This window comes from Parasteatoda tepidariorum, chromosome 11 (genome assembly GCF_982258835.1).
Source record: "Parasteatoda tepidariorum strain Cologne lab strain chromosome 11, Ptep-v5.0, whole genome shotgun sequence".
In the NCBI taxonomy this organism is placed as follows: Eukaryota; Metazoa; Arthropoda; class Arachnida; order Araneae; family Theridiidae; genus Parasteatoda; species Parasteatoda tepidariorum.
The window spans coordinates 29093884-29108857 of NC_141765.1; the positions used below are offsets into that span (position 1 = coordinate 29093884).

The window sequence follows — 14974 nt, forward strand, 5'->3', positions numbered from 1 at the left end:
TAAAATTAATAATTAAATATGGTTTTAGAATATGTAATAAAATTTGGTAAATGTCGTAAAATTTGGTAATTTTATCATGACATGGCATACAAACAATTTATTCGGTTAAATTTACTTTTCAGTTTTGTATTTTTTACTAAATGTGTAATCATAAGAACTATAAATTTGAAATCGAAATTTCCGATAAATCTTTACCATTTTAACGAAAAAATTACCAAATTAATGGTTTGAATACCGTATATTTTGTTTCTTACTACCAGAATTATGTTTTTTTATTATTGTTTTTACCATAGATGTTATAACCATACAGTACTATAATTTTACCAGAATTTTTTCTCCGTGCAAAGTGGTGTAAGAGGGTATTATTTTTTTAAATCTTCGTCTGCGTATTATGTAATTATTTATTGAGAGGGTTTTGAGAATATCATGTCAGCTACCAAAAAATGCTTAAGAAAGCGCAAAAATAGAAGCGCAAAAAAATAAAACAGCTTTTTCTATCATAGGTATTAAATATTTTTAAGTTCTATTTTAATTTATTCTCAACAACTCTACTAGTTACATTTAACTTCATATTTTCATGATATTTCTTCCTTAAAATCTCAGTTTTAAAATGAGATTAAAACTTGTTCTAAAAGTGCGTTCAACAGTTGTACAGTTTTTCAAAGAGACTCATTGTCATTGATGGCAAAATTTCAATAATAAAATCGACAAGTGTTATCTGCTCCACATCAAAAATTCTCAAAATTTTTCTATTCTCAAATCACTCAAATCGGCGGAATTAAATATTAGAATCTATAAAACGTCAGCGTTCATCCATTGAAATAAAAATTTGTAGGTGAGAAGGCCGCTATTGGTCTGCCCCTGCACACCTGTACACGCATGCTCGCACGCCTCTCACTCAACATGCGTAGGCCCGGCCGCCCTTAAAAAGCCCCGGCTCTCAACTCCGGATCTCTCATTCGGTGACTTAGCGAACACCAAAAAACGCTCCCTCCCGTGCTAGCGATCCCACAGGTATAAAAATTAATCGTTTTTATTAAAGCAACATGTTAGCTCGACAAACAGCCAGCCTGCAAATGTTGATGGTTTTCAGCTTCGCTTTATTGGTACAAGCAGCATATCTCATCGATTTTTCGAGAGTTTTTCACCACAACTTGGCTAATGTCAAACGAGAAGGTAGGCTTTTTTCTTTTATTAATTATCTCTAAAAGTTACATTTATCAATAATATTATAGTTTTTGGAGGGCCTCAAAAAATGATGGAATAAAAGCAATTTCTTTTTCTTTTTGCATTAAGAAGTTCATGAAGTATATTTTAGCTATAGTTAAGCAGATAAGAATTATATTCTGCTATAACTGTTGAAAGGACTTTTAAAATAATTTTTTAAAATATTTCAATAAAGTTAAAAAACTAAATTAAGTAGTTTTTTATGTGAAAAAAAATAGTTTTCTTTTCTGTGCAATTAAAAACGGTCTTTGTCAAACAACTTGAAACTGAAAAGGCGCAATGGTAGAAGTTTTTATTTGATATATTATGTAGATACATATTAAGTAAAATTTGATATATTAGGTTTTGATCCCATTAAAAAAAGTTGGTTATTGAGCTTTGTTCAGAATTAAAATAAAATTTAATTTTACTAGCAACCATGGCTCAAAACTGTACGAATGAACAGAAAATAATTTTATTATGGAATTATAAAAACTATCATTCAATGTCAGTTTTTTTGTAGTACCCCTTTGCGTTAGAAATATCTGCTTTTGAAACATCAAATTTTATCTTTAACAATTTGTTTAACCTTTTAAATGAAAATGTTAGTTAATGTTTAAACTTTTAACTGAAAATGCTTGTTACTTAAAATATATGCAAAGTTAACTGTTGCTTAATTTTTTTTGAAAATTGAAATTAAAAAAAAGGGATAAATTAAAAGTAGTATTAAAAATAAATAAAACTTACTCATTTTTACAATTTATTTAACGTTTACTATTTAAAATTAAACTAATTTGCTTAATTATTATTTCAAGATAAGTTTGGCTTAAAATATACCACAAACCTTCTTATTATAATTAGGGTATGAAAGGAAATAATAATTTTGTTAACACTTTTCTTCATTATGCTCTATAATTAATAACTATAATTCTACGTCTACTTTAGCATTAATTTATGTAAAGTAATAAGAGCTATTGCAATAAATAAAATGAATATTTTTTTCATTTGAAATCTCCAAGTTTGAACAAAGTGTTCTGTACTTTTCCATCCAATGCTTAATATGTTGTTTAGATTCTCCAAAATAGTAGAAAGTCAACATAATTTTTGGAAAGCTTTAAATAATTTTAATTTCAATTGCAACCTTATATATATTCTGAAATTAAAAAAAAAATGAAATACAGTTGTTCAAAAATAAACACGAAAAAGAATTCATCTATAAGAAAATAATTAAATGAAATTTTAGTTTCCGATCTTGTAAATGGAAAACGTGTCTAAAATGTTAATTTTAAAATAAGTTTCGAAATGAGGCAGACTTATAAGACAAATTGGTAAAATGTCTTCCGCAAATCCTAAAAAAAGCTATCTAAATAAATATAGCTATTTACCTTATATAAAAAATACTCTCTCCAAGTTTCTAAAGTTAATGCTAATTCGATTCAGAAATAACAGATTTTTAACTTAGAGATTACAATAGATTTTGTATTGATATTTGGTATTTGATAAAGCTAACAAAAACGTTATAAAGTATGTTTTCTTTGCATTTCTGTTAAAAAATTTTTTTAAATGCCTTATTTTGAAACAAAAATTTTATGCTTTGTTTAAAAAAATATCAATTTAGCAAAACTATTCAAATCGTTTGAAAAAAACTCCCATCGAAATCAATTCTCAACTTTTCGGCACATTAAAGGAAGAACCATAAATTTTCTCACTCTGATAGCGTTGCATTAACAGGGTAAAAAGTTAAACAAAATTAGTGATGCGTTTCCCTTAATATGAGGCTAAAAAAAAAAGAGAAGAAAAATCAGTTATGTATAAAAATATGTATTCTACAAGCAAGAGAAGAAAAGATAAATAATCTTAATATGTAAGTTTTATGTAGGGTAAAACTACTTTTAGTAGAAAAAAAAACTGATACTTGAAGTATCTATAACAAAAGAGTAAACATAATTCACTATTTTTATTATAATTTTGCAGTTTTATGATTTAGGAGTTAAACAACTTGCAGCTTGAGTTCTAGCAATTTTTCCAATTTTTATGAATCAGTTTTAACTAAAAGCATTTTTGGTTCCGCACTTCAAATCAATTTTTCTTTTTTTTTCTTTTCTTTTATTTACTGCTTCTTTTCCTATTTTTTTTCCTTTTTTGAAGTGTTTCCTAGCTGTTTAAAAATATCTAGTTTAAGTATCTCCTCTACTTGAATTTTCTTCTTAAACTAAATTTGTAGATAATGTATTAAAAGACATATTTTGGTACTATACACAACTGTTCTTAGGTTTCGGAGAATCCAAGTCATGCTAAAATAAACTAGTTGAACTCTTAATTTATTTTAAGTTTTTTTTGCAATACCTCCACTAAATGTTCTTTAACTGGTCTTATTTTGAAAACTGTATAAAATCTTTCAAACTTTCTATTAATCTTTTGTTACAAAAAAATTAAAAAAATAAAAAAAGACTAAAGTGGCTAATAAAAAGATAAAGGAAGCAATTTCAACGAATCGTAGATTTTTAATTTAAAAAATATAGAAATCTTTTCAAAATATTTCGAAATTTTTTATGCTATTTTTTTTGTTATCTCAGACTATTATTTTACACAGTAAAAGACTTTGATAATAGTTGCCTCCTTTTTTGATGTTGAGGGAAACTAAATGCATTTTTAAGTACAGAACTGTAGTTATAGTGCAAAAATTTATGTAAAATTGACAAAATTACAATTTTTTTGAAAGAATTAGTGCAAATATATTATTAGAAATATTGTTATTTTTTTAAACAAAGCTTTTTTGCAGTGAAATCTTAAGTTGATTCTAATTCGCATGAAAATATGTGCAAACAAGCAAACCAAAAAAATTGTAAACAAGCAAACAAAAATGAATAAATTAATAAATAAAACTATAACTGTGAAGAAGTAAATAAAAAATATTACTACTTGCACGGTAAGAAATTTTAATTTTCCACAGCACCAAAAAAAGGTGGCAACTATGCAACAAAAGTTTTACAGTGTATTACAGAACTGCCAACACTGAAGTTCAAGCTCTCCATATTATTTAAAGCCTCACATAAAAAAACAGCATTTCGCCATTACTTAAAGCTAATACTTCCTGATTTTTCAGCATTTTTATATATCTTTTAATTCCTTAAATATTACTGCGGTTAAAATCTTTTTAAATGAAATGTTAAAACAGAAATTCTGCTATTAATTTAAATATTTGGGAAAAATCTCCGGTTAAAAGCCAGGTCTGATATTATTTATTACTTTTTCGGCGGAAACGTCAAACATCTTGGTAATTTTTGGTAATAATTTTGCTGAAATTAACTATAAAATATAGTTTTATATTACGTGATAAAATTTGGGAAAGCTGAAAAAACTATTATAATACCTTAGAGCATGGCAAACCATTTATTCTATTAAATTTACTTTTCTATTTTGTATTTTGTTTTAACTAAATGTGTGGTAATAAGAACTATAATTTTAAAAACTAAGATTTCGCGTAAACCGTTTCTATATGAAAAGAAAAATGATCAAATCAATGGTTGAAATACCGTATATTTTGGTTTTATTGACCAGAATAATTTTTTTTACCGTAAAAGAGCTAGTACTTTACAGTATGGAAATTTCACCAGAATTTTTTTCTCCGTTTTGAAAATAAAAAGACTTGAAAGAGACGAATTCTTTTTCTTGAAAAAGAAGTATACAAGACGAATATGTACTTATGAAGGAAACTGAAGTCAGTAATTGCTGAAATCTATTTATATATTATAATATTTGTCTAAGACAGATTAGTTTAAATAGACGGGTACAGCTAATGGGAAAGGTAGACCAAACTTAATTAGATAAATACATTTTCTCACAAAAATGAATATGCTTCTCATGTTTTGTTTTGATTCATTAAGGGAACAAATGTAGCTTTAACATAGGCGTGGTCATCTACATTTTGATCTACAATAACCTCGTAATAAGTTTATATAAGTTTTTGCATAGTGACATAAACTTGGATGGAAGTCTTGATAAAGTTATAAAGTATAATATTTTTGCTTATTTTGATTTGACAAAAGTTAAATGTTGAGTTTGCTTCTTCTTTTTCCCATTAAAATTCAAGAACTGGCATTTCATAAAATAATTCTGAAAATGATGAAATTGTTTTCTCCATTACATGATTAATCTCGCCACATTCATCTGTCATAAATTGCTTGTACCCCAATTAAAAGCAATGTAACGTTTCAAAACTAATCTAATATTTTACTTTGTCTTTTAGAATTGCTTTGTCATAAAAAATTATATCAAAATGTTATAGAGAAAATATGAAAAGTATTAAATCATTTACATCCTACCACATATTAAAATGATAACATTTTCATCATTGTTTAAATCATTTAAAATTTTCATTTTATCCAATATTACAATAGAATTTTAACCATTTTAAAGAATGTATTTTAAAATGCTTATCACTTAAATGAAATTAAGAAAAAAGTGCTGCAGTTTAATCTCCTTACACCGTTTTAAATATAAAAAAACCTAAAAATATTAAAATTATAGCAGATTAAATATTAATATTTTCTGAAAATTAATGAAAAAGAATTTAAAAAGATGTCTGACGAAGTTCTTGGGAGATACATGCAACCGAAAAGGATTATATTGCAAATTTTGCGGTTTGTCTTTTTGCCATAAAATGGTATTTGATCACTTAATTAGAACAAATATGCTATCTTATTGTAAAATGTCTCACAAATAGTGTTTGTTTACATGTTCTTCTGGATTCTATATCATATTCAAGAAAATCAACATCTAATCAAATTAATGTCTACATTCTATATCTAATCAAGAAAAAACCTTTTTCCCTACAAATATTTCATTCAGCTGGTAAACTGAAATGTCCGTTAGCCATTTTTAAATTCTATATACACTATTCTATGTTCCAAATAAAGAGAAATTGTCTTTTGCTTAGTAAATATTTTCTTCCTATTCATGTATGAAGAAATTGGCCAATATAATGTTAAGTCGCATTTCCAATTTATCAAGAGATAACTCTCTTAGTGAAAAATACTACAATTTTCAAGTAGGCAGTAAGATGTTTCTGTGTATGGTGCTGTTATATGATATAAGTTATGGCAACTTGTAAAGAACCTATCTAGAAACTATACCATGTAACAGTTAGATATAAAAATGTTCCCTTTGGAATAAAATGTGACTTATCAGTACAAGCCCTCCAAATGAAAATATTGACTTATTTTTACTTGATTTGTTTTCCCTTTTGATTAAGTTTGTTATTAAGAATTTGCATTACATTTGTAAAGAATATAAACCTTTAATTTGTTTAAAACTAAAAAATTACAGTTTGAGGAATTTGCTATTTATAATCAGACAGACTTATAAACCACAATGAATGAGAATACGTTGAAATTTAAGTGCAAAAAAGTCAAGATTTTATAGTAAGTAAAAAAAAAAGCTCTTAAGCAAGATTGAAAAATAGATAAAGGTAAAATGTTTTTGAAGCTTTATTCTTAAGAGGCACAACTTTTATCTCCCCTGAGGAGGAAAACAATATTAAAATTGCAGAAAATACTCCCCACAAAATGGTGAAGCAATATATATACAAACAGACTGGTTTTTTAGAATGAAGGAAATTGCATTTTCTCTTTCTGAAATAAAACCCAACAGATTTTATCTGTCAAAATTATTAAATTATTTCAAAAGATAGTGATGAAAAATTTCAGGGTTTTTTTTTATTTTTTTTACCCCAGAAATATTGTGCAACCAGTGGTGAGTAGGAGAAGTTGATACAAAATGTATGAGGATAAATCAAAGCATTATTCGTAATTAGCATTATTCGCAATCTTTAGTAGAGTCAGAGTTCATTAATTTGTATCACCTTTTGAACTAATATCTAAAAATTCTTTCTTTAATTATGGTTTATTACATAAGGTGACTGTTTAAAAAATGTTTATGTCAATTAAATTTCATCTTATTTTATTACTATTCATTCATTTTGAGATTAGAACTTAAAACTTTATTATTTTCCCTGATAATTAAAAAACAAAACAAAACTGTTACAATATTGCGTTTAGTTTTGAAAATATTTTCTTGTAGTTTTAGAAACAATCCATCAAGCAACTGTTTTAAAATGATATGAATGGCATAATTATGGTCGATTAGTTACTCCCAAATGAAATCAGAAAAATTTGTAAACCATTTTGTTTGAAGAACTGATGTTAAGTAGGCACTTTAAGTTTTTGAATTGGTTTGAGTTACCAATTTTTAATATTCAACTGATGGCCGAGATACACTTCTGTAATATAAGATTTTCATGCAGCGTCAAATCATATCAACTTTAACGTTTATATTATAAGTTTAAATTTAGTTTAAATGAGAAGGCTAAGATCACTTTTTAATATACGTAGAACATGTTTTTGGTAGATTTAATGTACCGTAATGGTAATGACATTTTTGGTATAAAAACATGACTATGACTGATAAAACCAAAATATACGTTATTTAAAACATTCATTTTGGTAATTTTTCTGTTCATATGGTTTGGAAAATCTGCCTTTCAAAATTATAGTTCTTATTACTATACATTCAGCAAAAAATACAATGAATACAATAAATGGTTTTTAGGCCATATTCTAAGGTATCACGATAAAATAATTGCATTTTACCACATTTATATCAAATTATTTCATAGAGTATAAAACCATATTTTATTGCTAATTTTACCAAAGACAGTGTCAAAGTGCTTCCGTAAAAATTTATGAGCTTTTTTGGTACCCATAGAGTCAGAAATTGGGTAAATTTTACTTTATTTCGATAGTTTTGATCATAATTTTTTTCTCAGTGTAGTATTCATTTTTAATTACAGAACCTGCTAAGGTATGACTTCTAACACGAACTTTGGGTAATGTAGAGCAATATTTGAATCGCAAGAAAGATTTCGCAAACTTATTTTTCTAAGTGCAAAAAATATACTGTATTAAAAATGGATAATTCCAGTAATTCAGTAACCAGTTATGTTTCTTTATCAAAGTTTCATAATTTTTTTTTAAAATGGGGTTTTTCAAAAGTATACGAAGAAACGGAAAATCTAGAATAGTTCTTGTAGTTAAATCTATAGTTCCAGTAACTAATCTCTACTCTCGCTATTATCTATAATTTTCTTGAATTAACAAAAACTCAAGAAGCAATTTGGAAAGAGAGAATCCATTTATAAACTCATGATAAGAATGAAGTAATGAATGATTAGTTATTTTAACAGAGAATAAGTTATTATAACATCCCTTCTTAACTGGTTGTTTACAGTTGTCTGATTTGAATAAAAAATAAACTGAAAAATATAGATTTTTTAACTCTTTTGTTTGATATAAAGTAAACGACTATAATTTAAAGATTTATTTCTCAATATCAATTCTATGTTACTTTGTTAAAATGATTATGTTAAAAATATAGTACGCACTACATATTGAAAAACCATAAAATAAAATTATCTTTATATTGATAATATTGATCTTTATTTAAAATAACAATTACCGAAAAATATCAAATTAGCAGGCAGTGCACTTTGAATATGCTAATTAATAAATGAAACTGTAATTAAAATTTTAAATAGTCCGACATAAAAACGTACTTTCTCTGAATAGGCATATTTTTTAAACGTATTAGACTTCCTTGTTCTCAAAATACAGAGGGTAACCTAAGTGTAAATATATATATGTTAATGTTATATATTTATTTATTTTCTTTTGTTATTTATTTAGTATTTTTAATTTTTTGCGTGTTTTACCATACTTCAACAGTTGAAGTTATTAAGTGGTAGGAAAAATAACGATTTTGAGCAATCAAAGACGCGAAAGATATAATTTAATAAAATTTGCTTTAAGTTTTATTATTTACTTTCATAATGACGAAGTTTATTTGGTAATCATCGTCTTAAATTAGGTAGTTTTAAACACAAATTATTTTAAAATAAAGGTTTAAAAATTTAAAAAATTAAATTTCTTTTTATTTTAGTTAAAAGTTCTCTTCAAATAATCCAATCAACTAATTTATTTCAAATTTAAAATTTTGGATCTAAGATGATTAAATTTTGCAAAGTTTAACGTGATGTAACAAAGAATTATACTTTTTAACTCATAATGATTTTCTATCATTAATAAATTTAATAAAAAATAACTATATTATTTCAGATTATTTTATAATATTTTATAACCGTCGTTGAACAGACGACCTAATTTTTTTGAGTTTACGATTACCTGTTTAACTTAGCCATAGACTTGTAATTTTGAACGCAATCCAGAAGACAAGGAACCTCTTGGATCCATTATTAAAGGAAATTTACCTTCGTGGAGGACTTTTTAAAGGAAGCTAACCCGCATTTGCGTTAAAGGGAGAAGAAAACCATGAAAACTTCTCACGATTAGCTTTACGGCAAGGGAACTCTAACCCATGATCGGTCTACTCCTGAAGATATTTTTCCTCAGCACTGTGGTCAGTGCCAGCCGGGTGCGGAATTCGTACCAACCAGCCGTCGCTAAGATTCTAACCCGGTCGCTTCATTGGAAAGCGAGCGCCTATCTTTTGAGCCATTACAGCTTAAAAAATAACTATTAAAATTTTTTCTTGAAATCCTTTCGTGTTTTTTCCCTTCCACGAACAAGTGATTCGGAATTATTAGAGTTATTTGAAAACGCCAACACTTTTAATTTGTATCCGACAGCTTAACTTAACATCTTCTGCAGTGTTAATATTGCTTCTTTTATAGTGACGACTTTTCTTTTAAATTACAACTTGCTTACGGTAATAACGGTATACTAAACAAAAAAACGCTGCAAGTATTATATTTCATTATTTAGTTTAGCAAAAGCAATTATAAACTCACTTTAAACTCTTCCGTTTAAGTGAAAACAATGCTGTAATACTAATACTGTGAATAGTGTATTAAAATCTGTTAAAAATTAAGGAAATGACTTTAAAAAAGGAGCTAAGTGAAAATAGTCGATCTTTTTTGCATTGAAATAGGTCCTTGATAGCAGACTAACGACTTTGCAAAGGAGTTAAGTATATAGCTTGGTGTCATTTAGTTTCGGACTTTCTCCAAAGATTGAGCTGTTAGCAGTTATTTTAATGACTCGCAATCGTTTTTTTTTCTCTTGTAAAAATGTTGTTTTCGCACTTAACTCCATTTCTTCTTACTTCTCAATTAAAGAAGCAATCATGTCTGCGAATAGGAAATGAATGAAATTTTGAATGAGAAATACCTTGAAGTTTAATAACGTTGATTTCAGTCAAATATTTGAGTTTAAAGAATGTTTTCAAGTATCGTAAAGAATAGTTTTGAATTACATGCAATAATAATTTTCTTTCTTTCAAATATTTAATGCAGAATTTCTCTTTAAACTGTTTAATTATATCTGTATAATACCGTTATTAACATTAACCTTATTCCAGTTCAGTTTTTATAACTATCTATTTGTGCTTTTTTGAATCCTTTTAATTGGACATATAGAATTCACTCCTATTTATTATAGGAACTATACCTTTTAAAATGAATGATTGCATATTTTAAAGTTAAAGTTAAATAAAATTTTTTTATTGTTGTTATTTTTAAGATAAATGCAATTAATGAGCCGAGAAGTAATAACGTTTGCTTGACTATTAAACTACCTATTTACTGAGGAATGACCAGGTACCATTCCTCAGTAAATTATGCGATGCGATTAACTCTCTATGTTAATTCCGATGCGATTAACTCTCATGATATAGGAACCAAAAGGGAAATATTTTTAGATGCTTACGGAGGCTGCTTATTTCATTAGGATTTTATGAGTTTTTTAAAAATATATACATTGAAAGTAATAAATGTAAATTTAACAACATCTTCTCATGTATAGTAATGAGATATAGGGTTATATCACATAAAATTACACACATATATTTACATATAGACATAGAGGGATATAGTTACATATAGGCTTCTCAAATATAGGGTGATGGGTTCACATCTTACAATTTTTCATTTCAGCTTAAAATATCTGATAAAGTACAGTTAAATATGTAGCTAGAACTTAAACAGATAAATTATACTAAGAAACAAATGTTTTATTGAATTTATACAAATACTTCATCTAAATTCAGTTTCCTTCACAAGGCTACAGATTTTTTAAATGACATTTTTAGTCTATTTTCTGTAGAAATGTACCAGTTTAAACGTTATGTATCCCAGGAGGTGGCACAAATGCTGCGACAAACGTCTAAGGGAGGATATCAGGATGATCAGTGCTAAAATTGCATAGGAACGCATGCCCGTAAATAGTGTCGTACGCTGCTAGAGGCGCTTCCCTATTATGACTTGCTTCGAAGCACACAAAGAAGTAGTTCCTAATAAGGAAGCGACCGTAGCAGCGTATGACGACATTTACAAGCACGGGTTCTAATGCAATCTTAATCCTGACGATGTGCACTAATTCCGCTAGAAGTTTGTCGTAACATTTAAGCCACCCCTTCGTTTTTAAATTCGGACAGCTCGACAAAAAATAGACTAAAAATGCAATTTAAAAAAAAGAACAACTATAGCTTGAAGAGAAAAACCAATTGCAGATTTGAAATCAATGATACAAAAATGTTAAAAAACAAAAAACAATGCCCCCTAAACAATTTGTTCCTCAGTGTTATTATTTTTTAAAACAAACATGTGAATGCCAAATTCGTATAATATATCTGCACTAGTATCATTAGATACTATTTGGATAGAGTAGGTTTAGACTGATAATAATCGCATAAACAAAGCTTCGCGTGGGAGAAGTATCGCGTGGGCAAAGCATCATGTGCATAGAACATCATTAGAACAAAATGCCCTGTGAATTTCGTATCTTCTAATCATAGCACGCCATTAAATATCTATATAAATACATTTATGTGAAGAGGTATGTATACATATTCTGTATATATATATTATGTTTATATTTATCGCATTTTTAAAAGCTATATTTTAATTTTGGAAATTTTTTTTCTTCAGAAAATTCATTCCATTTACTTTGAAAACTATTTTCTCAAAAACAATTTTTTAAGAAAACTGAAAAAGAAACTTTTTTTTGCTGTAAATGTACAGTTATAATTTTTTCATTAACTTATCTAGTCCAATAATTGCAATAAAAGTTGCTCCTCGCAAATTCTTGATAAAATTGAAGAACACCACAAATACGTTAGTTTTATTCTCATATTCTTTCATATCAATTTTATGAAATATTTCAGTAAATTTCATGAGTCTCATTTTATACTTGCTTACAAATACATGCAAAGTCAAAATTTATTCAAGCATGTATAGCGTAATAAAAATATACGTTGATTTAATTTTTTCTCACGATCTTACAATCTAATACACAGCCTTACTATTCTTCTATCTTTTAAAAACGCTACTGTATCTATTCATTCTATCCCGTTGTCTCTCATTTTCTGCTCAAATTTTTCGAAGCGCGCATTTTTGAGAGATGCTCACTTTAATCTTTTTCGAAGTCTTCCTTGCGGCGGAAGAATATGGAAATTTTACTCATCCCCAGTTAGAATTCCAGAGATATATCATCGATCGATCTTGCCTTATCTGAGATTGTGTCTGAAAGCATTGCAGCGTTAGTGTTAGCAAAGAGCTTCTTAATATTTACAGATGGATTACGAAGCTTAAATCCTTTATACCGTTTGACTGACGGCAAGAAATTTAGAAACCTTTGCTACGTGCATCAGAAATGCTGTGGCTTATCTAGAAATCCTCCAGAAAAGCAATTTTGGATCATGTTTAGATGTAGACATATTGCCATTTGATACTATTAATTAAATGACAAGAGGTTGTGTTCGTTGCGTAAGGAATAATCATTTACTATGGTGTTTTCTTATCAAGCATTTATTATAAATGTTACATGTTTGTTTTATGAATAAATTTAAGAAAGGTGGCTAAATCAATGAGACTAAAATACCCTGCAAAAAATATTGTTAATTTTACAGAAAAAAAAACATATTATTTACGGAAAAAACCGTTTAAAAATAAATACAGTTTTTTCTGTTTTTGGAAGCAACCCACGCAATTTCCAGCTTTTTATAGACTTTTTCCGCAGATTTGATGGGTTTTTTTTCCTGATTTTCTTCCTAATCATTAACGGATTAAAACTGTCAATTCAAATTTCATTTTGTGCTATGCACTTTTGCTTACCGTAAGATAACTTAATCTTTTTTCAAATCCTTTTACGATTACTTTCTATGCTTCCTTTTACTTTTCGCAAACCATTTTATAGTTCTGAACATCGTATAAATAAGATTTACAATTTGTCTTCATTCTCAAATTGACATTCTAAATGATTATAATCTGTCTAATATAATATTCGTAAAGTTAAATTGCCGGAGACTTATAAGGGTGGGTGACAATAGTTTTAAGCGTTTTTACACATGAATATTGTTTCAATAAGGAAGATTTTTAAGATAAAGATATTTTAAGGTCTTTCTTCATAAGCAAACACTAGAGCCGCAATGGCTCAGGGGATAGAGCGTTCGCCTTCCAATGAGGCGAACCGGATTCGAATCCCAGTCGATACGAATTCCGCATCCAGCTCGCACCGACCACAGTGCTGACGTGAAATATCCTCAGTGGTAGACGGATCATGGGTTAGAATTCTCTTGCCGTCAGGCTAACTGTGGGAGGTTCTCGTGGTCTTCCTCTCCATGTAACGCAAATGCGAGTTAACTCCATCAAAAAGTTCTCCACGAAGGCAAATTTCTCCCAATACTCGATCCAGGAGTTCCCTTGTCTTCGGGGTAGGGTTAAAAATTACAAGGCTATGGAGTTGAACATTATTAGACGTACACCCATAAAATTGGGTCCGCTGTTCAACGACGGTTATAAAATAACATAAAATAAGCAAACACTAGAGTTGCCGGTAATAAAAGCGTTTGCCTCCCAATGAGGTTATCGGGTTCGAACCCTGGCGTTTAATAGTCATGCGAATTCTGCTTTTAGTTCGCAATGACCCACAACTGACTTAGTTATATTACAGTGTTTATTTGTTTAAAAAACAGACTTCCTTTTCTAAATAACAGTATTTTTCTGTAAATTAAATGGTTTCTTACTGGTACTCCAACTAACAGATTTTTTTTCTTGTAAATTTAACAGTTTTTTTACAGTGTATTTCACACAATTTTTTTATAGATGCTTCTACTGGAAGCTATTTTTTCAGCCAAGTATTATGTATTGGAATTTTACTTTTCGGGTGGTCTTGAATAAATTTTAATAAAACGAACACTGAATTTGCACAGACTGTTATTTTTCCTATTAAACAGAACGATCCGTACAAACAACATCATTTGAACAGATCACTTCAAATAACACTATTTTATTATGGTATTAATTAATGTTATATATTTTTTTCTTATCTATCCTGTCAAAGTTTTGTAATTTGCCACGAAATTCGCAATGTGCTATTGCATTTAAGTTTAACAAACTTTCTCAGTTAACATCTTTTAGTTTCTGCATTAAGTTTTTAAAATTATGTTCTCTTAAGTAAGTTAAAATAACTCCTTCTTCTAATTATAAAGATAAATACGTAAAAACCTCTTTTAAAAGGTATGCATACACCTAAAAAATTCTTGTGAAGAAAACCAAAAAATAAAGGAATAGAAAATATTGTACAAAAAAATATAAGTTTAAACATAAGAAATAAAAAGATCTAGAGAAGAAAAATATATTTTAAGATTCAGTGACAAATGAAAACTACTGTGAGAAAATAAAAATGAAATTTTTTTT

At 27.8% G+C, this 14974-nt stretch overlaps 1 protein-coding gene across 2 annotated transcripts in view; it reads left to right on the forward strand.

Moving 5' to 3' along the window:
- Positions 1 to 894: 894 nt before the first annotated feature.
- LOC107457474 (IDLSRF-like peptide) overlaps positions 895 to 14974 on the forward strand; it is a 123053-nt gene continuing 108973 nt past the window's right edge. Inside the window, exon 1 of one of the 2 annotated variants that reach the window (XM_021146508.4) lies at positions 895 to 1176. In XM_021146508.4, the coding sequence (XP_021002167.1) occupies positions 1047 to 1176 (130 nt within the window). In that variant the 5' untranslated portion in view covers positions 895 to 1046. The remainder of the gene's footprint in view (positions 1177 to 14974) is intronic. The other variant, XM_021146509.4, reaches the window with a different exon arrangement.